Raw genomic sequence first — 26,426 nt, forward strand, 5'->3', positions numbered from 1 at the left:
CGGCGCGTTACACCCACGTCCCTGAGGATGAAGATAGTTAGCTGACATCACACACTTCGCAGCAATGACCACACAGTAACGAAGCGTCAGGAACGGTATTATAGTGGACATCGAGTTACAAGTCGCCAAAGATCCTTGTTACAACAGACACGGAGTAGCCGTCAGCGGCCCTGGTAACATCCATCATTTTACTGAAGAATATGTTGTTTGTTATAGTGACACAGTCACTAACCGTTGGAAAACTCAGCTACCTAATGCCAGAACCAATCACAACATTTAAGACACACTTGTTTGGGAGTGAGTGAGTATTGTTTATCGCCGCTTTTGCAATATTCAAGCCATATCACGGCGTGGGACACCAGATATCAGCTTCACACAATTTACCCATGTGAGAAATCGAACCCGTGTCCTTAGAATGACGGGCGAACACCTTAACCACTAGGCTTCCCCACCGCCCTACTTGTTCAGGATCAGAAGCCAAGGATCAATGAACAGAGACGTACATAGCGTCAGGGACCAGGGTTTGCCACAGCTGTTTGAACAAGTTGAAATCAGAAGCACCTGCAACAAAGAATACACAATGATTCGCTTCCTAGGACACCGGGTGTTCAAAATGTGTGCCTGTTGCTTAACTACTGGTTGACCTTGTTTAATTAGCCCAGATTCGCTCTTGCAACTGTGGCTACTGTTGTGGTGGACAGCACTGTCCATTCACCCATTATATAACGAGGTTAATGTCTACCAGAGTTCACTTAAAGTAGAACAATATGCATGGTAGCACGAGTTCTGATTGTTTGGACAACTTAATCCTCTTGTGTACGTATGTTTATGTATAACACAGTTTTAGTGTCATGTTCAAAAGCTAACAGAACCGACCGTGTGCTACCGATCACGGGGGGTGTACGATGAACGGTATATTTGAACTGCTCGCCAAAGTAACACAGACACAAACAAAACTTCACTCGCACATCCACCGATCTGAGCACGCTATCACCCAACCGAGGTGTGCGCTACTTAAGTGTTCACTACTGACGGGCACCTGTTCAGCGATTCCTTCATAGAGTAAAGAGGCATATACCTGTGTTGATGCATCAAGGCTTCATTATTTAAACTGGCAGTAAAGGTCTTCATTGAAAGGTCTTCACAATGAAATTTGACGATGTTTTTGAGTATCTAGGGGATTTTGGAACTTACCAGAAACGGATGTACTTTCTGCTTTGCTTGCCTGGTGTCTTCACTGCACTTCAAATTATGGGAGCTGTATTTACTCTCAACATACCAGATCACAGGTATCTACTTTCAAAATCAAGTCTATGTACGTGGCAGTTGGCCAGCCATGTGGCGTATGATGACATGTGTATGTGGTTTACCCATCGCAGTATTATTTTAAAAATTGCCATTCTGGTTTTCATGTTACATCTTATAGAAGGGATCGCATTTCATCATCCTATTCACTGTGTAGTATTTATACCACATATACCATGATATATTTAGTGCAAACATTATTTTGTTAAGTATAAAATGAATTAGTGAAGTGGTTTGCAAACTTAGCATGCGCTTATACTACAAGAGCAAGACGGTATTCTTTAGTTCGTTGTATTTTCACGAAGGGGGTGTCTTTCCCTTTCATTATAATACTGTTTTGTACATTAATTGAGCTGGAAATTCGAATTTAACATCTTCCTTGCTTATATGCAATCCTTATTACACGTATACAGCAGTTTGAAGCGTTAGGGAAGTTTGAAGTGTCATTTTCATCTTGAACCCCAATAATCATCATGACGTCATTAAGATACCAGGACAAACATGACAATAAATTATTTGCAATGGACACAATGATAACAATGAGTAGATCCATATTGTTATTAATATTCAGTTGTCTATAATTTAAATTGATAACAATTACTTCTGTGTTTGAGCATATTAAACGTATACTTTTGTATGCAAACTCACATCCTCGTCACATAGAAAAGAACAGAGAGGCAATTACAATGACGACATCAGGAATTAATGCGCATATCTCGCCCTCCAAGTAGCAAAGGTCGTGTGAGTAGGTCAAGTCTCTTTTAGCGTTGGTGTAAAGAATAGGGTGGTTTCAGTGTATGATTGAAGGCCTTCGTGTATCGTTGCAGCAATCGGTCACAGGTCCGCCTGTTCCAGAATAATTTATTCACAGATCGTCGTAATTTACCTAATATATTGCTGACTGTGTTGTCCAACTAAAACACACACCAGCTTTCAAATACTTCGTGGTCGAAAAACATTTCGAAAGTCTTGCAAGATCTGAAACATGCAAATTGGCGTTTGTATCCACGGGTCATCATTCAGACCTAATAAACAGAAGACAATACAAAGTAACTGCGACTTACACGCAACACATCCCATAGTAGTGTGGGTAACACGGGCCTACTGCAGAGGGTGCCAACTAACCTCCCTCCTCATCTAAGTTTTTACCCCGAGTCTCATTTGCTCACCCCTAAATCCCGAATACTGCTTAACACAAATCTCAAAAGCACATGTCAGAATTCACTCAGGCTATCCATACTCGGCAACAATGGTTTTCTTGAGATCGCAAAGAGGGTTATTCATTTGGCAGCTTCAAAATAGCTTCTCTGCTCTGGTGTTCTTTGTGAGTCTTTAAAATTCAGGCGAAAGGTTGCCTCTAAGAACATGATAAAAGTCCATGGAATCAACCATGGGTTGATTGAGGAGTTCTGAACCTGACATGGGAGGACTATTGTGTGACAGAGAAATATTTTACATCATCTAAAAGTGGTATATCCACAAAAAAACCTTGAGACAATAGAGCAAATAGTTTCGCTGTTACATGTCCAAGCAGGGATTTGTGACCTAACGAAAGAGGACAAACTTGATGAACGTTCAGTGATCAAATACTTGACGATTGTTGTTTGGACTGAAGCAGCGGCGCTTCAGGAACTTATGTCAATTATGACAACTGTACACCGACCCCTTTGCATTTTCGAGTATGCAAATAATAATCATTCGCAACGTCGTGAGACGCCGGCGCGTGTTTTAGAACGATGTCAAATCATATCAGATCATTGGTAAACCTGAGGCGAAAGACAGCAAAATAACACCCAGTGTAATCCCTACTTAATGTCTCTCTCACATACTTTCCAAACAATGTTGTGAGGGTTACTTGCGACCACACCCAGGACGACATATATTCGGCTGTTTTCATACTGATACATCAGGAAAGGGTCAGTGTGTCAAGCAGTGTACTCAGGCTCACAGTTTAAATACAGGATTGACAGCGAAGTTTGATTCATGAAAACACGACCATCTATTGTGACATCCCAGCGCCAGATCTTGGGTAGACTTAATTACAACGACAACGTTGTACACAGAAGGAAGATGTACTTTCTTTTTAGTTTACGTAGATGTAAGAGGCGGTTACTCGGATACTTATACACATATGACATTAACGACAATACATGTTTTTCTGTATTCATGTCAAACAGTGAGAGTCGCGGTCTGTATGTTCAGTGACAATATTTTAACAGCAGTTCGTGAGTCTCAAGGAGGCTTTGAGACGAATGGGTGTGCATAGTTTCTTATTCCCATGCTGTTCTAATTTGTGTATCAGTGTATTCGTGAATGGTTATATTCTGTGATGACGTTGGACATTTCCATCAACGTGAACGGGTCAATACAGAAATACCCTTTTTACAAGAAGTATTATTCGCCCTCACGTGATCGGTATCGACATGAACACTCGTTTACAGTTTGTCTGAAAACGTATAACACAACTGCTTTACAGACATTTCGTAACACTATTTGGGGCACCCTCGTACTAGGTCACTAACACTCATGAAACATGGTCTAAAACTCATGACATTTTGGCTTGACTGAAATTATTTTGGAGTCAGTGAAGATTAACTATGAATAATTAAATCAAACATTGTCATACTTCATGGTTTTTGTAATAAAAAATAAAGGTAACTTTGAAGGTATTTCACTCATGCTATGAAGTTAAATTCAGAATGTTTTGGTCTGAAACCAGAAATGTTCGTGAATGAGTTAAGAAAAGATTAAAGGTCAATGTCACTACTGGCTTGGTCGTAGTGACATTGACCTTCAACCCTTGACACCATGCTCCCCAGAGATGGACACAATTTACGAACGTGATCACAAATGATTTGATAAGTAATTGAAAACGTGGCATTGGGGTCCTTGTGTTAATATTTTCCCTCTTCATCATTTATTGATATTTAAATTTAATTTCCTCGCATTGTTGTAGATGTGCACTCCCCGGTGTCAGCAACGACACATTTAACGTACAAGGACTTGACCATGAGATCCTTCTTAACGCCACCATACCCTGGAAGACGGAGAAAGGCGTCAGCGTCAGGGACTCCTGTCTCATCTACAAGAACGATGTTCCGGCGGGTCAGAACAGAACAACCCAGGAATGCAGCGCCTGGGTGTATGACAACTCCGTCTTCAAGAACACTGTTATTACAGAGGTAGGATAGCCCATGCTCGGCAAAACAGACTTCATCGGAATTGGACCCCCCCCCACTGCTATTATTGTGTCTCATATCTACTATGTAAAGGTTGCTGATGTTAGAGCATATCCTACATGTACTTCCACAGATCCTTCCACTTGGTGTGTGATGTAGGAAAGCAACAGATGGAGGAAGGCATTCCCCCCAAAAAGGAACAGTGAAATATAAAGTTCCTGAGAAAATGTTTCTTGATGAACGAAACCATGTTGCCATGTCTCTTTACTTACAAAATCAAGGTAATGAATGCAAAGCTGTTGTATTTTCAGCTGAACATGGTTTGCAACGATAAGGGCCTGAGGTCTCTTGCCAACAGCATTCTAATGGCGGGACTTCTCTGTGGATCGCTTGTTCAGGGCATCGTCTCAGACCTGTAAGTAAAACCTTCAAATACAAAAGGAATATCGACGGGGTACCTTTGTTCCTTTTGACTTAACAAGACTGATATAGAAATACCTTATTTTAATAATTAAACCTATGTTTCATGAACATTGTCGATTTATGAAATAAATATCTGACTACACACTTTTCTTGCAAGGGTTGGGCGGAAACCAACTCTGATGTTATCCATCCTGCTACACGTTGGCACAGGAGTTGGAACACCGTTTGCTCCGAATTTCGTGGCTTTCGTCATTCTGATTCTTTAATGGTGCTTCTAATATCGGCCTCTTCATATCATGTTTTGTCATCGGTAAGTAAACTCAATTGTAGACATAAGAAATCAGTTGACAAAGTGTGAATGCAAATAGTTGTGTCAGGTCTTTGAAAGGCATTTAGAAGTGATTCACATAATGAAGAGAATATATGGATGTCAACTTCTTTATTATGAGGAACACGACGTTTCGGAGTAAATGCTTACTTCTTCATCAGGTGAATGATGAAGGACTAAGCATATACTCCGAAACGTTGTGTTCCACAAAGGAAAGAAGTTGACATCCATATATTCTCTTCCACAAATAGTTGTGATTTCTTTTCAATTATTCAAATTGTGAGGATACGAACTAATATAAGTTACCTTGCAGATAATATACAACAAGAACACTGACAGGTTGATGCACATAATGCTAACTTCCAAATTGTCCATCCCAGGGTGGACAATAACATTGGGCAATATGGTGGAATATATTGGAATCTCATAGTAAGGACCGGGTATTATAATTTCAAATATTATTTTGGTGTGTTGTTTCCGTTCAACAACATGTTGTTTCTTCATGCTCAATCGTCTGTCAAGCAATGTTATTCTTGATGCTTTCTAATAGCCAGCAAAAGGTACCCAGTTACTCTTGAAACATTTGCCAGTTTTACGTATGAACATGGTATAATTGTAACTTGGATTGTGTAGGTGTTAAGGAAGACCATACACAGGCTTCGGGCGTGAGACTTTATTACTTTGTCTATTGACAGATGGACACCCTGAAACACATGTATAGGGAATGAATATTAGTTCAGGATAAACATATACACATGTATAAATAAATATATACAAAAATTAATATCACAAACAATTTTTATTACAAGAAACAGAACTCAGTTTCATAACATCATAGTTTATTAAAGTATGCATTTTAATAATCCATCTGTCTGATCAAATCTATGTATTTTTCAGTGATGGAGCTCGTTGGTCCTTCCAAACGAACCTTAGCTGGTATGATCATCCAGTTTTTCTGGAGCCTGGGTGTATTCATTGTGGGCGGTCTGGCCTACTTCATCCGTGACTGGCATCATCTCCAACTCGTCATCTCCGTCCCATCTGTGCTAATGCTTGGCTTGTACTGGTAGGTGCACCATTTTAATTGCATCTACATCTCTTTGTCTAAGTCTGTGCTGGTGTAAGCAGCAGTTGGTGAATGGCATTCTGCTTACAATCGAGGGCCCGTGGTGATTCCAGGATATAATTGATCAAGTACATCAATACATCAGGCCCAGTGTCAGGGCCCGACGAAAATGGATATGTTTCAATTGTTACACCGTGTTTTTTTTCTGTTTGTGAGCCAACGAACCACAATGCATAGCAAATGTTTCTGTTTTCCTGGTCAAGAGTCGACTGTTTCGGTACTGTTTCATTAAATCTGAACGTACTTATATTGGCGTACACTAACATTTAGTCTCTGAAATCTCATATTACACAATATCCTTCCCTATGCTGTTGAATAGAGCTAGCTTGAGCTGGCTAGATTTGCCCATGTATCCATTTCTAGATTATTTCTTCATAAAATAAATATATTCCACGGTCATGGTGCTGGACTAATATTGGCAGATGGCGTGGGTGAGTGTCCACCGGTGTGCATAATTATTCCATACGCAGTAATTTTCATTTAAGTGAACAAGTTTAAGATGGTTTTCATACTGCGTGTATCAATCATGCATGCCGTTTTGTGATAAATCATGCATATATATATATATATATATATATATATATATATATATATATATATATATATATATATATATATATATATATATATATATATATATACTCATGGGCAAAAGAGAGTATTCACCTTTAAAAGTGTGAGCAAAATGGTATAAGGCTTTAAACCGTTGCTCAAGAACTGCAAAATCAATCTCCAAAACGCAACGCGTTGGCCGTAAACATGCAGTGGCCCAAAGTACCCAACAGTTTTTCCAGGTATTCATAAAATTGAAAGTGCTGAATTTGTATAAAAAGGCGATGGGCGGTTGCTAAGACATCACATGTAATACAAAAATACCAACGATATACCACGGTTAACTGCGGAACAAAACAGTGAGAGCTATAGGTATGCAGCAGATGGGAGCCAACCACACCAGATTGCAAGAAACCTAAACTGTACACGGTCGTCAGACTGTTTCAACGCTTCAGACAGACTGGCAGGAAACAAGACAGGTCAAGTTCGGGCAGACCACGAGTGACAACGCAACGGGAAGATCGGCACTTGCACACGTACCATCTGCACAACAAGTTCGTCATGGCGACGGAAACGGCAGCAACGACGTTAGGACACCGCATCTGTCGACGCACTGTGCTACGACGTCTACGTGACGCAGGTATTAGAGCTCGCCGTCAATGGCATTGACCCGGGAACATTGACCTCGAAAACTGCAATGGGCCAGAACAGTACGACGTTAGCATGACCGTGATTGGCAGAGACTGCTTTTCTCTGACAAAAGCAGGTTTCAGATGTTTGGTGCCAGGCTGCACTGAAGAAGTTCATCCCTATGGTGGCGGTGGTGTGATGGTTTGGGATGCAATTTGTGGCACAAGACTTGTCATCATCCGTGGCAGCCTCAACGGCCAGCGATACAGAGATGATGTTCTCCAACCCGTGGTTCTCCCATTCCACAGCAACAGGGAACACTCCTATAGCATGACAACTCTATACCACACACTGCAAGGCTCACCCAGGACTTTTTGAATACGAACAATTAAGAATTGAATCGAATCGGATTCCCGATTGCGTCATCAGGCGGCTGACAACATCAATGAGGCGGCGAGTCTGGGCGAGCATCGGTGCTCACGGTGGTCATACTCGTTACTGAGCATACCAGATATCCGTTAAAGACCACATACTTATCAAGACAGAACCTGGTTGGCTCTGATCATTCCTGTGAACTGTGATCTACCTACCCCCATGTTCATGTAAACGTCATGTACACGTCACCTGTTTTGAGTTTCGTGACCCTTTTATCGAATACACCATCATTGAATAACATTCTCTTGTTTGGTTTAATTTTATTGACCATCAATCATGGGTGTATACTTTCTTTTGCCCACTAGTTTATATACAGCTAAAAAAATACTGCTTATAGGTTAGTTCCCGAGTCGCCAAGATGGCTGCTGTCACGTGGTCGCGAGGAGGAAGCCGAAGCAATCCTCAGGAAGGCGGCAGAAGTGAACGGCGTGACGCTTCCACCGAAGCTGTTTGACAAGGACACTCTGGATGACGGCCCCCAGGCCAAGATCACAGAGATGTTCACATCCCCAGTCCTCCTCGTCAGGACACTCATCATCTTCTTTAACTGGTCAGTAGAACTGTCATAGTCAACATCACTGACAGGCATATATCTACATTGATATTTACATTTTAGTTTGGTGGGTACTGCATTAAACAGACGAACTCGTGATGCACGACCTAGTTTTGTTTGCGACATAATATGTCTTCAGTCAATGCTTAGATACCAGTATGTCTCTCTGAGGGGCGAAACAATGTGCAGGCACCTGCAACACATTTTTCAGTAAAACAGCCTGCATATACAGTGAACGATTTTTTAAATAAAGATAAAATTACAGTTTGTGTACATACCTAACAGTGGATGCTTAATCCAATACTCCAACACTCAGATATTATGAATATGTATAGCTATTTTGGTGTGTTTCTGATGTTGTACACTTTCCAACTTCTGCACCAGGGTTGTTGTCGTCATGGTTTTCTACGGTCTTGGTCTTAACGTTGGAAACCTCGGCGGCGACATCTACGTGAACTTTACCATCGCAAGCATCGTGGAGGCAGCAGCCTACGTCATGTGTCTGTTTCTGTTGGACCGACTGGGCCGGAAGTTCCTTCACTGTGGCAGCATGTTGACAGGAGGGATTGCCTGTATTGCCACCATCTTCCCTGTTTTGTATGGGGGCCCAGGTGAGTTTGAAAGAACCCAGGTTTGTTCAGAAATGTTAGTGCCGGATCGTGATAATTATCCTGTCAATATTGATAACTTGATTGGTTGTATATATCATAGGCGGATCCAGATGGGGGAGGGGTGGGGGCTGCGTCCAGGGGGTCCAGGGAGTCAGGAACCCCTACCTTTTAAAAATGCTGGATCCGCCCTTGTGTATAATGGCAAACATTATAGACAAGGGACACGGGTGGCAAGTCGTCTATGGCGCGGCAATTCGCTGTGCAAATTTGTGTCCCTTGGGCACGGCAGCAAAATCTGATCGTTGCTTCGATTCCCAGTTCGCACCGGCTATGTTTCCAGGTTTGTCAGCAACATGACCGTCCTCGTGGGTTTCATCAAAGTGGTAATCGTCTACATTAAGCTGACACGCCATGTTGTATCTGGAATACTTTTCAAAGCGTGTTAAAGCCAACTCACTCACTCATTACAGACAAATTATCATAATTGCAAATTCATATGTCATGGTACATCAATATATTTTCTTTACAGACCTGGAATGGGTAACAATTACTCTGTCAATGATTGGTAAATTTGGAGCGTCTGCTGCTTTCGCAGTTATTTACATATTTGCTGCGGAACTATTCCCTACTGTTATGAGAAACTCCGGTATGGGTGGCAGCTCCCTCTCTGGCCGTATTGGAGGAATTGTGTCCCCTTACATTGCTGATCTGGTGAGTCGTGTAGTACGATTGTAATGTGTCATACGTTTGATGGAAATGTCATCAGGCTGGCCAAATAAACTGAACGCCGTGATATTGCCGTAATAGTGCTAAGAGCGGCGTAAAACCATACTCATTCACTCACTCACTCACATGAATAACAATGAAATGGTTGTTAGATATATATTTCAATTTGTCAACTTTAACCAATAAAATGATAAACATGTTACACATGTTATCAAAATAAGTTATAATATGGAATATGTTTGTGAATATGGAATGGATTTGTCGCTTTTATTTACAGGGCACTCTTGTTGGTGGTGACTTCGGTAACGCACTCCCCCTTCTGGTGTTTGGTGCTGTGACAGTGACGGCGGGGATACTCTCACTGTGGCTGCCCGAAACACGGAATCGAAAATTGCCGGAAACTATCGAGGATGCCAAAGTTTTCGGAAAGTTAGTTCCCGATGCATCTTAGAGATATATTTTGCTCGGATGGACGTTGAATCATCCTGTTTACGATAGAAAGATGGTATGACACATCGTTGTATACTTATCATGATATGACGTTCAGGACGTTCCATTGCTTATTTAAATGCTCATGATATAGTCGAAATTGTACAAAGGCCTCCTCTGTTAGCACATATTTGTTAAGTAGGTCTATTTCACATATAAGCAGCACATAATAACACAGTGAAGCTGTTTTAAATGTGAAATGTAAAAAAAGTATAACTATATTTAATATGTATAAAGTATTTCCCTGCTAAATAGACACGTATATACTCGGTAACTGTTTTACTTTTGATTTTGACCTCCGAGTTGTACCACTGGATGATAGCTAATTGAGATCAGTCAATGTCATTTAACATTACAAACTATGTATTAATATCGGTTACAATATTTCAGGAGCAGTAACAAATCCTATGAACTTGATCACCACGTCGAAAAGTCTTCCTCCAAAATGGAGTATGACAACCCAGCCTGCAACAAGTGCTGAAGAGAACAGATTGCAATAAGACAAACGGTTACTTGTATGTCTTCTTTTCAATTATCTATGATGTTACTAAGGACGTAAACGTGAAGATCTTATTCCATTTGCATAAATATTTTAGTTGACAATGCTTCTACGGCACTGCAGTCATGCAATTCTTTTGGATTGCTGACGAGTGTAAAGATATGCTCTCATACTCGTCACTTTCGGATCATGCCCCCGTGAAGGGTCAAACATTTGTTTATACAGCGTGGCATGGTATCAATCTCAGAATGATACTTTGAGTGAGTCTTGTCCACACCTCATGCAGCACATCGACCAATTCGGCTCACGGAGCGGGTTGACTTTGACGATGTACACGTCTCTGGATCATTTCCCAAAAGTGTTCAATGGATGGTCATTGCATTTTGGTGATGTTTTTGATGTCATCAGTTTGTACACGGTTGACCAGCATGGCGCTCAAATGGCTCAACTATTGGCACCAGTATGTTGTCTTGGTAGCACTGTCCAGTGACCCTTCCATGGACAATATGCAGTGGCGTTTTGGCAGTCAGAGTCATTCCCATCCATATCATTACAGACCAAATTTGTCATTTAGCTTTACGTTCGCATGACGCTCGTTAGAACGCCTCCAGACACGTCCACGCTTATCACGAAAGTCCAGACAGGATCTTGATTCACCAGAAAACATTACTCTCTGAATACCTGGCGTCTGGCTTGAATGTGTCGATGTGTTGACGGTGATTAGTGGATCCTGGACTTGTGTTGTTGACCTTGGGCGCCCTGTGCGGCCCCACCATTAACAGTTTGTGTCTGCAGAAACCTGTTCTATCGTCGCAAGTCACAGGCTGAGACACACCTCTCGTTCTACCAGTCAGCTTGAAGAATGATTTCATCACGTTGTAAAAGACGCATTCCCAATCTGATCACAAATACTGCATTGAATTTAAGCAAGAGTAGAGGACTTACGTGTTACTGTTGATAATTAATATCAGCAATAGTAATGGCAGGGAGCGATTTGACGACCTTTCACTGAAGTGATAAAATAAAGAATGACGCCCCAACCAACGTGCACGGAGGAATTGCATGTTCCACGCGCAATGTTTCGGGTGTGTTAGGGCGTACATCTCTAGCAGTCAGTTTTCAAGCATATTTTATTATCTCCTCCCTTTTTTTAATACATTTTCATTCTTACAACCTGTGCCGTTATACGTATATACTTATCTTCAAAGAGCGGAATATTGAAGAGGAATCGGGAGCGGCATCAGGCAACAATCAAACGAACACTTACTTTTTAAAATAAAAAATATGTGTGCTACCGGTATGGCAGGACATGCTTTCCCCTCTGGCTAACACCTGATGTCATCACTGCTTTTCAGATTATAGTCATCACGGTTTTGCCTTTTCCGCCCCGTGGATTCTGTTTGGGCAGATGATAGCGACTGGTTGTTCTCAGGCTTTGACTTTTGAATTTACTATGTGTGACGAATGTGTGACAGTGTATCCCGGAAACGTTCTTGCTTTCAGCTCGTGATCTGACCCAGGCACGAGCAGACACTGTCCGCTCTGATAAAGCTCTCATAAAAAACTTCTATTCAAGCATTTGATCTTTTGTTTGTTATGTTTCGTAACAAATCTCCGGATATAAATTCTTATTTCAAGTCGTGTTTATTAGGCTCAAGATTAAATGTATTTTGCTTCATGTTTGTTTAAATATGAATCTGGCAGCATGATACATTGAATCCAAAATACAAGTAAACTATGAGAATGGCCTTACCTAGTGCCTGCAAAGAGACTTCGGTTTCTGTCAAGATGTACCACTTCTGACATTGCGAAACGCACGTACTATAACCTAACTGTTTATTACGACATTTGTTTATCGTTTCAAAAAACGCTGCAGTATTTTATTGTACCATAAACAACGACCTCATGTCGTTTATTTATTATATGATATATCAACATTATGTACAGCATCTTTAAGGATATTGATAAAATGCGTAAGCTTTAAAAATGGTTCCCTTAATGTTTATAATGATGATTCCCTGAATAAAATCCGACCTCGGCAATGTCGGACAAGTCCATTTTATGAACAGGTGAACTACGTTTGGTATTTTCCGCATATTCACACAATCCTCACGTCGATCATCTGAACCTTTTCTCCGAAAACTGATTGTCATATCTTTTCCACTTATGAATGCGATCATTTGGCCACTGCGTTTATTTGCGTACCCCAGCTACATCTATGGGGAATAACTTACTGGACTCATCCATCTAAAAAAACAACGTCGTCCAACATTTGACGTCATCAAGTTTCACGCGCATATTTGAATCTCCAGAAATGACGTTATGATAGAACAATGTTTTATCGTGAAATAAACCACGCTTCGTTCTTCATTGCTCTTTGTGATTTATAGCGTAGCTATCTTATATCGCGTCATGAACGTGAGTCGGACTATGGCGCCTTGAGTCTTAATACTTGGCACATTTCTACTCAGCGTCAGAATTATTTTAATGAAGGAAACAATTCCTCAGAACGCTCGTTATAAATACTGTACAATCACTTTGCATTTCGGTGATATCACTGCACGTCAGGTTAAATTGAGAGGAAAGACCGAAGTGATGTATGTCGTATTCGTGGACCATTTTGATGAAATCCCTGAGTACGTCAGTCGTGCAAACAAGTCAAGCATCATAACCAGGCCAAATGTTGGATCATAAAATCATAGCGAACCTCAGTTGCGCAACTCTCACTCAGTACTGCGGTGCGTAACATCCACGTCAGCGATGGCTGACCCAAACAGCTTGAGGATGAATATACAGTTACCAGACATAAAAAACCTCGTAGCAATGACTCAACAGTTACGAAGCGTCAGAAGCTATACTTATAATGGATAGCGATGTCAGATGTTTTTTGTTGTAATAGTGACACAGTTACTTTGTGTTATCATACCAACTAACTTAATGTCAGAAGCCCTCTTAACAATACGAGGCGACTTCATGGGGAAAAGAAGCCAACGGAGCAAAGAATTGAAAGGTTCTTCCCGTCAGGTACCTGAGTTTGCAACACATTGGAATAAATCGACAAAACCCTTTCCATATCCAAAAGGAATCCTTGCATAAAGCAGAGTCGATTGTACAATTCAGACCATATCATGAGCATAGTTATGATACCAGGTGTTCGCGAAAAGGTAGGCGTATCGTGTCCCAAAGATGGCCCCCTCCCAAACACATGCAAAGACAAGCCAATTGTCATCTGAAAAAAACATGGGAACATATGGTACAAAAAATTAGGTAATTGCATCGGACATAATTATTTTCATTGGTGCGTCAAATTTGGAAATGTGCTCCACATGTCTACCATGAAACTTTTTGAAAGCTTTACTGAGGCGTTGAATGTTGTAATCTTGATCAAACAACTTCTGAGCAAGAGTCGTATGACACTCTTTGACATCTTGGTAGAAAGAGCATGCTCGATTGTATCTCAAAAGTTGCGATATGTAAACATCATAGGCTGGAGCTGCCGGAATATTGCTTGACATGAAGGGGAAGTTGACTATTGGAAAGTTGAAGTTATCCCTCTTGTCATACAGTCTTGTGGAGAGTGGGAATAACACGTACACAGTGATGAGCTGTCAACCGTGAGAACTGTTGACGATTGTGACGTACAACACTACTCATTTACGCACATATGTTTAGTTATAAATAGGATGAATTGAACATGTTAAAAGTTATATTTATTTGTCCAAGGGAATTTGGCCAAGAGGTGAGGTGAGGTGAAATGGGGGTTAACGTCGCGTCCAAGATTATTGCGCTAATATAGCGGCATGCATGCATGTGTGTCGCTGCTTGTACTAGTCCGAACTGATGGCGGACTGATGGGGTTTTGTATTCTTTCTGGCATTTCTTGCCAATAGTCAACTTTCCCTTTATGGTGAGCAATATTCCTGCAGCTCTGGGTTTCAACATTTCATAGCTTTTTAAGTACAATCGAACATGCTCCTTACACAAAGATTTCAAAAAGAATCTTTCTAATCAACTTTCCTTCATGTCGAGCAGTAGTAAAGTACAATATCTTTAGGTACAATGAAGCATGCTCGTTCCTAGACTACAATGAGCGCCATGCGACTCTTGCTCAAAAGTTGTTTGATCATGCTAGGGCTTAGTAAAGCTTTAAAAACGTTTCATGGTTTTACAAGCGATATCGTGTCACTGGGTTGTCTCGTCCATCAATGGATGATTGTCTGGTCAAGGCCGCGGTCGTATTGTCATATTAACATTTAATGATCCCCTACGTATTTGGAGAGTACATATACATTTTCATTCGTATAACCTGTACTGGGGCAAGACCCACTTGAGGAATAGTGAAGAGGAATCAGGTGTGGCGTTTGGCAATCAAAATACCCTTACTTTCTTCATGCAAATTGCGTGACTGGCGGGTAGAGCGGGGCATTCCTACCCTTTTCGTATACACCCGGTGTCATCACTGATTTCAGTGACCCATTCACATAATTGTCCTTATCGTCCACTTTTTTGCCCTTTACGCCCAAAGGAATATGATTCAACGGATAATCGAGACTGGTTATTCTCTGGCGTTGACGTATTCCCTATTAAGATTATGCGCAGTGTTTTGTCGCTTGTATCTATTGAGTACGTCTTCGTGGCAACGCCGATTGACTTAAATGTCTTAATTGAATAGATATATTATTCAATGGATAGCTACATCATCATCATAAATTGTGATATGAGTGATTGGGTTGTTAATGCAAAACATTAGTTACATTGACTTGTCTTTGCATGTGTTTGTGGCGGGTACGCAAGATACGCTCACCTTTACGCTAACACCTGGTGTCATCACTATTTGATAGTGATTCATAAACACATGCTTATGATATAGTCGGAATCGTACAACCGAGATTTCTGTTGAATATGGAATGGGTTTTGTCGCTTTTAAAGTATTCACTTTTTACATACCATCTCAACTTTGCTCTGCCTATGTAAACGTGCAACTATACCTGTGTCAATACTGTCGACCAGTATCAGTGTTTAATGTTCATACATACATTTATACGATCGCTATTTGAACAGGTCCTTGCCAAGCATATTAGGTTACATCGGTCCCAGGCACGCATACTTAACTGGCCTTTTGGAAGAATGCCCTTCACCACAAGAGGACGAAACCTTCCACGCTTTTACTTCAGGATTGAGTGGACTGCTGCACAGTTGCTCCCAGACGTTGACGATGAAGTTTGACAACATATTAGAACATTTAGGGGAGTTTGGCTCCTATCAAAAACGCTTGTACCTGCTAGTGTGTTTATCTGCAATTTCCATCGCCTTTCAGACGCTTCTACCTGTGTTTTACCTGGCCGTTCCGGATTTCAGGTAAGTTGTTTTATAATAAAATTTATTGTAAACACTGTATGAGATTTATTATGAGATTATTTTTAAGGTTCATTACAATAATTAGAAATATATTATTTACACAGGGTTTATTTTTTTTCTAATTAGGTATATGTCTGTCTGTCTGTCTGTCTGCTACACTATTCCTACTTTACACATAATTGCCAGCTTATGAAACATTATAAGTAAAATGTGTTTCATCATACGAGCACGTTGACAACAGGTGCGGAAATTGTGGTTTGGTTTTAATGAAAACATGTTCACCTTATGATGTAAGTGTACATGAACATATATATGAAGTTAAAACGGAAGTTTTCAATATACGTTGGGTTTGCAGTGAGGCCAAATAAGCAGCTTGAAATGCAATTATTTTATATCTTAGAAAACAGAAATATCTGGTGAAATTTCATATATTGCAGATGTTAATAAATACAACGTGACAAGTCACATTTTAATTTTGTTTCAATCAACAATCACTGGAAATGTTACTTAAAAACATTGATGTTGTGCAACCGGGTCACTTTAACGAAGGTGGACACTGTACATCATGCAATTACCCTACCCCTGACCTCCTGCGTGTGTTGTGGCATACTCTGACGTCTTAAATTACTTGTGCAACGCGGTCACTTTAACGGAGGTTAGTTAACGGTAATTTAGTCTGAATAATACATTTTAAATAGGTATGTGAATAATTAATTGCTTGTTTTTAAATTTGGTGTGATGCTTTTCCCAAATGACAATACTGAAGGCTCTGTCCAGGAGGTTAAAGTACCGTAAAGATATTGTAATAACCCGAGTTTTAAACTGTTTAAATGATGTTATTTTGCTCAAATATGTTTGATTAAATTCGTTTTTAAATCTGACTTTGCATTCACGACTCACTTGTGAACATATCAACTTGTTCTCATCGCTAACTTAAACTTTAACTCAATCGCTCTGACTTGCAAAGGTACCCTATTCGATGTGCGTGCAAGAGTCAATATTGACCAAAACAATGATAAATATCTTACATTTACATCTTTCTTGCACACATCGCTATCCCCAAGCCACCGCAATGCAGCAATGAAAGTGCGTTTATTGTCCGCCATGTGTGTCAGGTAAATATCAGCGTCAAGCATGTGGCCACTAGTACCACTTCACCTCTATCGCCCTTATATACCATGTTTGACTGACCCCTTTGAAGCCCGTAGCATTGTTTCAAACCCCCATATACTATCAAAGACAAGAAACGGACTAGTTTCAAAAGTAGATTTCGTGGATGGAAAGTAATCCATGCTGCACTACACTGAAATTCTGTATATTCTGTTTTACTTATAAAGTGTCATATGTTAATAGTTTTTAATAGAGTTACTATATTTTGACATTTGCGTGAATCGTTTTCTAAGGAAACCAAAAAGATGTTTAATTTATACGTGCAAGTCATGGACAATTTTAGTTCGTTTTCTGAAATCATTCAGTTAACGAATTGAATTTCAAAACTCCTCGGCCATAATTCAATAATAGTGCGAGAAATAACGCTTTTGGTAGACTTCAAGTTTCAGTGGCAAGGCTCAATAACTCGACTTTAGAATCATAGCACCACGAGAGATCGTCCAAGATCAGAGAGATCCCGCATCACAGCAGCCCAGGACCGCTACATCCGGGTCCTTTACCTCTGAAACAGGACGCTCACTAACAAAGTCCACTACAACACCGCATCCTGGTTGACGCCATCCCCAGTATCTTCCGGAATCCGAGGAAGAAGGCCAAACATTGGCGTAGCGTTTGGTTCAGTGACGAATCTTGTTTCAGAAGGAGAGATAGGCGGATCCGTGTGTATCGGTGACGGAATGAGCGTCACACCGGATGTTGCATACAAGAAGTCGACAGCTTCGGTGGAGGAAGTGTTTCTGCTTCTCCCAACACAAGGGCAGGGGTGGCCCAGTCGTCTAGGGTGCCGCAATTGGCTGTTCAGATTTGCGTCCCTTGGGCACGCCAGAAATCTATGATTGTGGGTTCGAATCCCGGTTCGCCCCGATTATGTTTCTAGGTTTGTCACTGCCATACCCGTGTTCTTGGGTTTCACCAAAGTGGTAAACGTCTCAGACCTGCATTACTTCAGGCTTTCCTTCCATATTAAACTGACACGGAGTGATATGACTAGGGTTCAGTTAAAAGTGGCGTTGAACCCAACTCACTCACTCCCTACACAACACGAGAAGACTACTGATTTCCTAGAGCTCAAGTTTTTTTCAGGAAGAACGTGCTGCCAGTCCACATGGTGTCATTCGCAGACTTCTTGGAAGTATATTCAGGAGGTGTCGTGCAGTCATACAGACCAATGGTGGACGCGGTACCAGGTTTTACAACTGCCGTGCTTGAGAAAGTGAAGTAACTGGCACATGGAAATACGTCTCCGCTAACGTTTCATGAACTCTATTTGTTTACTTTTCCAAGTCGAACCTAAGTCTGGTTCGACACACATCGAGCGTGAGAGAACAGTAGGCTTGCTCACCGCGGATCCACCTGTCGCCGACGTTGTACGACGTCTTCACGTTACGGTCAACGGACTACAATCATGACTGACCGCCCTCACTGATAGGCCAAGAGCGACTACATAGTTTTTGCAGATTAGAGATTTAGACAATTCTTGTCACTTCGAATTCGGTAAACCTGATAGGAAATCTAATATTTACTTGTAGTAAAATCACTCTGTCCTGTCCTTGCCAAAAATACTGAACAATGTGTATAGAACATGTGAACATTGAAAGGTAACGAAAGCCTGTGGACAAGAGTGAGTGAGTGAGTGAGTGAGTGAGTGAGTGAGTGAGTGAGTATGGTTTTACACCGCTTTTTGCAATATTCCAGCAATATCACGGCGGGGGACACCAGAAATGGGCTTTACATATTGTATCCATGTCGAGAATCGAACCCGGGTCTTCGGCGTGACGAGCGAACGCTTTAACCTTTAGGCTACCCGACCGCCCCCTGTGGACAAGAGGTCTTTGATGCTGCAAACGAGGTTCTGAACTATCGAAACAGTATCTGTACGTTCTTTATGGTGTGGAGGGTGCTAGCGGTAGAGCAGGTCATGCTCATCCTTTTCACGAACACCTGGTATCATCACTGAATTTCAGTGATCCATTCATATAGTTTTCACCACTATACTCATCGCTAGAAGAAACGCTAACTATAGAAACATATAGAGAAGTATGTACGTTAAGAACAGATGTTTCCAATGTGAAACAATTAATGACAAAACTCATAATCAGTGTTACCACAGAGTGACTTTATTCTCATCACGATACGCTTCACGTAATTTCCAAACTTTACATGCTAATCTACACGAGACAAATTGGTGCATCTCGAGTCATGGATCTATGACGTCACAAACCCACATTCCCACAACATACCAGGATGTTTGTTTGTGCATCAAATCAGTCCAATATCTCTTGAATATGAGTAAGTCTTCATATATTAACCAACATATATGGTATTCGCGTTTCTTTTGCAGGTGAGTATATATGCCTTTTACGCTGTTTCGGGGGATAATCGACACTGATCATTCTCCGGCGTTGACGTTGTATATTTATTCATCCGGATATGCGTGACCTTTTCAGGTGTGCAGCTCCAGGCCTAGCTAATGATTCTTACAAGAGTCAAGGCACGGCTCATGACGTCATCATCAACGGTTCTGTTCCCTGGGAACGTGATGACGATGGCGTAACGATGCTATCAAAATGCAACGTGTACTCTAACTTGACAGCGGGCAACGAGACACGACAGTGTACAACCTGGGTGTACGACGAAACCACTTTCACGTCCACAGCTCTGGCACAAGTGAGTGCTTATAAAATTTCGAAACTGCCTGTTATTTCAAGACATTTTATCGCCCAATTGTTTCTAAATTATATAATGACGTCACAAGGAGAGACTGTGAATATTTACTATTCGCTAAAATAAAAAAGATGAAGACAATATGTTCCGTTGTGTATTATGGAGGTTGGACCAATATCGCCCTCTGTCTATTCTTACCATTATTTCTATATTCCAAATTTTATCCTCAACACGTATCAACTGTGTAAGTGAGTTGGAACTAAGGCTGCTTTATCATTATGCCATTTGCATTGCATCGTGTCAGTTAAATGTGGTGTTGAAGGAAAACATGGCACATATAAATCCTACAAACACCGAATCCTGACAACGAAAAAGGGACGGAACTTTTCAGAGCGAATTAATGCGCTCCAGACCACTGCACCACCCACAACACTGTAAATCCGTCGTGCACACTGAACACACATTCAACAATATAAATATACAGAATATTAATTTTCCTTGCTGATTTTGTTTCATTATTTCAAACAGTTCAACATTGTGTGCAGTGACAAAGGGTGGCGAGCCACGTCCAACTCAATCAATTTCGCAGGAAGCCTGTGTGGAGCTTTCTTCCTGGGATTTCTATCAGATTTGTGAGCATCTCTTAACTTATACAATATCAATTGAAAAAACCTGTAGTGTCCACGTTTATATACGGTCATAAAATACGTACACTTAAGACACGCCCACTTCCAAATGTTTAAAGCAGATGCAAGAAAAATTACATTTGGAGAAGTGTTGAAAGGGTTCCTACACAATATGAATATTGAAATTGCATTCACATTCAGGATCGGCCGAAAGAAGACATTCTTTCTGAGCGCACTTTTCCACAGTGCATCTGGTATCGGGTTAGCCTTCGCCCCCAACATTGAGGGTTTCATAGCACTCAGGTTCATCAACGGTGCTGCCAATGCCGGCCTCTTCATGTCAGCCTTTGTTATCGGTAAGATTTAGCCTTTATGTCGAGCAATATTCGAGTGTTTGTGACGAGTGCCACTGGCGGGGCAGGATATGCGCACCCTTTCGCGTAACCTGGTATCATCACTATCAGAGAGTGATTCATAAACACATCCTCATAAAATAGTTCCGAAAGACGCAATATCAGATCTTCATTTGCTTTGTATGGCCTGTGTGTCACAGAGACATAATTGGTATGATTTAGGTATATTTAATTTATCGATTTAACACATTACTCCTTTGACGACGTCCCATTGTGTACACCCAGACTCTCCCATTTTTCCTGACTACATTCTCGGTTGTATCTACTTGACGTGTAGCGTTAGATTAAGTCCAACTTCCATGAATCCATCTTAGTTCTCTGTCATTGTCATCTAACACGTCAGTGGCCCCTTTCTGTTGTCCGACCATTCGTCGGCAATGAACTTGAATCGGAATCGGAATATTACAATACACGATCGTTTATTGTGGATATGGAAGGGTCATGTCACTTTTGTTTATTGACCAAGTGACAACTTAATATGTTGACACAACATGTTCTTCGTGTCCCTGCCTACAACAAAGTAGAGGTTTCCCTGTGAATAATTCCAATTCGCCACCACATTAGCAAATTCATACCGACCTCTTCTCTTCAGAAAAAATATTATTTTCAATGTTTAAATGCTGTTAATAACATATTCTATCAAATGACGTTTCCACTGTGAACAATTCAAAATCGCCGGCATGGCAGTTATCAGAAAAAGTGTGTGTGAAATACAATTTTATATACCCTATTGCTGACTGTACTTGGCTTCAGTGTGTATTGAAAATGTTTCTGGTATATAATCAGAAATCTCCCGAATTCCTAACTTTCGTATCCTTTTTAGGATATCCACTTGACTTTGCATCAGGACTTCCAGTCGAATGGTTAAAAAAGAAATTTAAGACCTTTTAGAATGCAAAATCAGTTTTCCAATCAAAATAGATAAAGCTTACAAAAAGAGCCAATATGACATACTTAATCACGGAATACAGAAATAACAGAGGGTATGTGTGTATTATTCATGCCTGTAAGTTGAGAGCATGTGTAGTTATCTCGAGTTGTGTTACAATGATTGATGCATGCATGTATTGACGACATTTCTGCTTTCAGTATTGCCTTTCATAAACACATGTTTAGTTAAAAGAGTATATTGTTCTTACTGTAACTGCTCTCAATTTCGAGTTATGATATTGTTATTTATAGCAGTTGTATTGATTAAATTAAGCTGTTTATATCGTTTTAGTTCCAGATACATAATTATTATCCAGATATATAATCCAGTTAACGTCCGACCCCAGTGGTCTTTACTTGTCGTATTATTTCATTTATTTCCCTTTGAAGGGGTGGAACTTGTCGGGCCCTCGAAAAGAGTAATTGCTGGAATTGTCATCGAACTGTTCTGGTGCCTCGGTCTGTTCATTCTGGGAGCTGTGGCTTATGGTATTCGGAACTGGCAACATCTGCAGCTGGTTCTCTCTGTGCCATCTGTGCTATTGCTCTTCATGTGGTGGTAGGTACATTGTACATAATGTTATTTTTTGTGATATTGATAAGGCACTGCCCTACTCTGCTTATATCATAAAAAGGCGAATTCGGCCTTGAGTGAAATCTGCCATCCCACTACATGTACTGTTCTCGTCTTAAAGAACATAATTATAACAAAAACGTGTATGCTAGTTACGACCCCAGAAACAGTCCTCAGTTGTCAATGATAGCTCGTATCATCACTAGTTGATAGTTATTCATAAACACATGCTCAGGATATAGAATCAATGGTGGGCTGCTTTTAGAAGAGATTTCTTATGATTATGGAAATAGTTTTGTCGGTTTTTATTTTCTTAAAACCAGCTAGTAAGGATTTTGTGGTTACAATCTGTCACTTGACTGACTGTGTGTCTTTTCCGCAGGTTTATTCCCGAATCTCCAAGATGGCTGCTGTCACGTGGGAGGGACGCTGAAGCTGAACAGATTATCCGGAAGGCGGCAGAAGTGAACGGCGTTGACCTTCCTCCCAAACTATTCGACAAATCAACAGTTGACCTGCAGAACCAGCCCAAAGTCAGGGTGTGGGAAATGTTCACAACGCCAGTTCTCCTCATAAGAAGTCTTATCATCTTCTTCAATTGGTAAACGGGACATCACTGACAGGAACCCTTCATCTCATCAGCAATGTCTTCCAGAGCCCTGTTTCACAAAAACTCCATACTTGAACATAGACTTACGACAGTCGTAGCGCAACGATCGCTTTGTGGAACGGGGCCCTGGAAATTCATATAAATGATTCACTGAAACACGTTATACGTCGTTTATAAACACACCCTGTGTCATAAAGGAGCAATCATAACATTTAGTAATTTACAATATTCATCATGTTCTTGTTCCATGATGTAAAAACATAATAATCGTCGCACACGGACACGTGGTGGCACAGGTGACCCAGGGCCAAATGTCGCTGTTAGGATGGTCCCGTTGGCTTAGGGCCCCGTTCCAAAAAGCAATCTGAGCGCTAAGACTTTCGTAACTCCAATACTTTAACACAGACTTACGATAATCGTAGTTCTAAGATCGCTTTGTGCAACGGGGCACGGATTCGTACTTATTACGAAGTGGTAACTGTCAAAGGCCTGCTTCCCGTTCCTGTCGTGATGACAAAGTAGGCACTTTTTATGGAAAACAACTTATATCCGTTGCCAAGCAACGGTCTTGCCTAAGGCTGAGAACGGTTGTTGTTATTCATAAATTGTGTCTGCTTCGTCATCCGTCAACATCTAAGTAATGCCTATCAAACAATTTTTGTCGTGATGTATGTGAAACATCAGGCCCAGCTCAATTACTTGCATGGTGTGTTGTAGGTTTGTGGTCAGCATGGTGTACTACGGTCTTGGCCTGAACGTACAAAACCTCAGCGGAGACATCTACCTCAATTTCACGATTGCTAACATCGTGGAGACATTGGCCTACGTAATATGTATTTTCCTCCTCGATCGTGCTGGAAGGAAGAAACTGCATTGTGGGAGCATGATGCTGGGTGGTATCGCGTGTCTGGCGACCATGTTTCCTGTAATGTATGGCAACAGCTGTAAGATTTTATAACGTTTCGAGTAAAGCAGAGATGTTTTTTTAAACATGAAAGTACATGGAGCAGCATTGTTCTTTATTGCATTTTGGTCATCAAAATTACATCAAGAAAGTATATGATATATGAATATGACATCATGGTTGGGGGATTGAACTGGATAAAATTGACATTTAAGACCAAGTAGTGTGTTTGTGTGGAAGCATGCACATGTCTACAAGAGAAAAAATGACTTACCTTTGCATGTGTTTGTGACAGGTGGGCAGGGTACGCTTACCTTTTAATACTTAATACTTTCATAGCGTGATTCATAAACACATTTATTTATCTTTTATTACGATTATGGAAATGTTTTGATCGCTTTTATTTCCACTAAAGAGGAGATGTTTCATTGCTCTGAGAGACGCCTGTCATATATTCTCCTTGAATGAATGGGAATTTTAAACAGCCTATAGTGCTATAAAATTTAAAAAAAACATACCAAAGTTTTCACAAAGACTAAATTACTCCAACACATGATATTCAACAAACCTATCGAAATCTTCAGAAACGTTATCGTATATTTTGATTGGGTATCGTTTATCATTATTTCGTTGATACATATGAACAGTTTGTGGCATACCGATTCCTTAAAAGTATATCTTCTTTACCAAAACAGAAAGCCATGAGAGCAATACAAATATTTAAGATGGTGCAACTTTTAATTGGTTGTTTCAGCCCACACCTGGATTACCACAGCACTGTCAATGATTGGGAAACTTGGTGCTTCTGGAGCCTTTGCCATCATATACGTATTTTCTGCCGAACTGTTTCCAACTGTTGTCAGAAACTCTGGAATGGGTTCAAGCTCCGTATTTGCACGTGTAGGGGGAATTATCTCCCCTTTCGTTGCTGATATAGTACGTACACATATAGCAATCTTCATTAAATTGACATGAAGGTACAGTGTAGCCTCATTAACTTTATATAAAATTATATGGCGTAAACAACCAATACCCTTTCGAATGTTATCGGAACCGTGGCACAGGCGAGATCACAAGTGACGCAGGAATGATGAAATGCGCATTTTTCATGACGAAAAAACGAAATCATTATATATTTGGTATTATGTGCATACATGTGTACTATTATTGTAATTTTCTTCCTAAGGTCGCAGTGGAAATAGCTGCTGTGTGGAGTTTTATTTGTTTGTTTGTTTGTTGTTTAACGTCGCACTCAGCAATATTCCAGATATATGACGGCGGTCTGTAAATAATCGAGACTGGACCAGACAATCCTGTGATTGACATCATGAGCATCGATCCACGCAATTGAGATCGATGAGATGCATCAACCAAGTCAGCGAGCCTGACCACCCGATCCCGTTAGTCGCCTCTTACGACAAGCATATTCGCCTTTTACAGCAAACATGGGTTGCTGAAGACCTATTCTACCCCGGATGGCCTGGCCACTCTTGGTACCACTGCCACTTTAAGCATTGATATGACTCTACGTTAATTGTACACTATTAGGCCGCCATATATTTCTTGTTTTCATGAAGCAACTCTATCCGTGTACACGTGTGTAATTTAAGCTAGTATGGGTGATGATCTGTTATATAATTACTACTTACGTTTTTGGTAGAATATATGACCTTGTTTCCCTTTTTAACAGGGCTTACTTGTTGGAGGCAACCTTAAAACAGCTCTTCCTCTTATTGTGTTCGGAGCTGTGAGTGTGGGTGCGGGACTGCTCTCACTTGCACTTCCGGAAACCCTCAACCGAAAACTTCCCGAAACAATCGAAGACGCCAAAGCATTTGGAAGGTATGTGATATGAATATCATCTTGAGGATGATTTTGAAAAGACGTTTCTGTTAAGTTGAGACTCTATTCAATAATACACCTTACAGACGTCACAAATCGCTTTACAAGGATCACAATTATATCAAAATAATAACACACGTTTTCTTTACATTAACGTTATAATCATGACAATCCATTAAATTTATGAATGTACTCATCGTCTGTTTAAGGACCAACAACAGGAGAGAATACAATCTGGACACGCTTGCAGATATCAAGTCGGATGATAAACAAGCTAATGAGTTTAAGAAGACATACGACCAAAAGTTCTAATCTGAAAAGTCAGATAAGAGTGACTGCTTGACACTTCACCCCTTACCGTGTAGCAAAGGACATGATCGAAGACTGGTAACGAGAATGCGGCGTTACAGTTGCCGACAGATGCGTGATATATCCGATGATCATTAAACAACAGTGATGGGTATTTCAGGGCCGTGACC

At 40.7% G+C, this 26,426-nt stretch overlaps 1 protein-coding gene and 1 pseudogene across 1 annotated transcript; both read left to right on the forward strand.

The window, feature by feature from the left end:
• The first annotated feature begins 944 nt into the window (after positions 1-944).
• On the forward strand, positions 945-12,364 carry LOC139474413 (organic cation transporter protein-like; annotated as a pseudogene).
• A 3,628-nt stretch (positions 12,365-15,992) lies between these two features.
• On the forward strand, positions 15,993-26,426 carry LOC139474354 (organic cation transporter protein-like). Its single transcript, XM_071257338.1, has 10 exons — positions 15,993-16,214; positions 19,832-20,051; positions 20,577-20,680; positions 20,876-21,030; positions 22,408-22,576; positions 22,974-23,192; positions 23,919-24,145; positions 24,860-25,041; positions 25,796-25,947; positions 26,157-26,426. The coding sequence occupies exons 1-10, from the start codon at positions 16,072-16,074 to the stop codon at positions 26,257-26,259; spliced, it is 1,674 nt and encodes a 557-aa protein (XP_071113439.1). The 5' UTR covers positions 15,993-16,071; the 3' UTR covers positions 26,260-26,426.

The sequence above is a fragment of the Haliotis cracherodii genome, unplaced genomic scaffold (assembly GCF_022045235.1).
Source record: "Haliotis cracherodii isolate W230 unplaced genomic scaffold, xgHalCrac1.p SCAF_3, whole genome shotgun sequence".
Lineage (NCBI taxonomy): Eukaryota > Metazoa > Mollusca > Gastropoda > Lepetellida > Haliotidae > Haliotis > Haliotis cracherodii.

Excerpts from the sequence above, each read along its gene's own strand:
- LOC139474354 (XM_071257338.1), top strand. The coding sequence starts at position 16,072 with ATGAAGTTTGACAACATATTAGAACATTTAGGGGAGTTTGGCTCCTAT. Across the intron at positions 21,031-22,407 it reads CATGTCAGCCTTTGTTATCG|GGGTGGAACTTGTCGGGCCC; the intron begins GTAAGATTTAGC and ends TTCCCTTTGAAG. Across the intron at positions 22,577-22,973 it reads CTATTGCTCTTCATGTGGTG|GTTTATTCCCGAATCTCCAA; the intron begins GTAGGTACATTG and ends TCTTTTCCGCAG.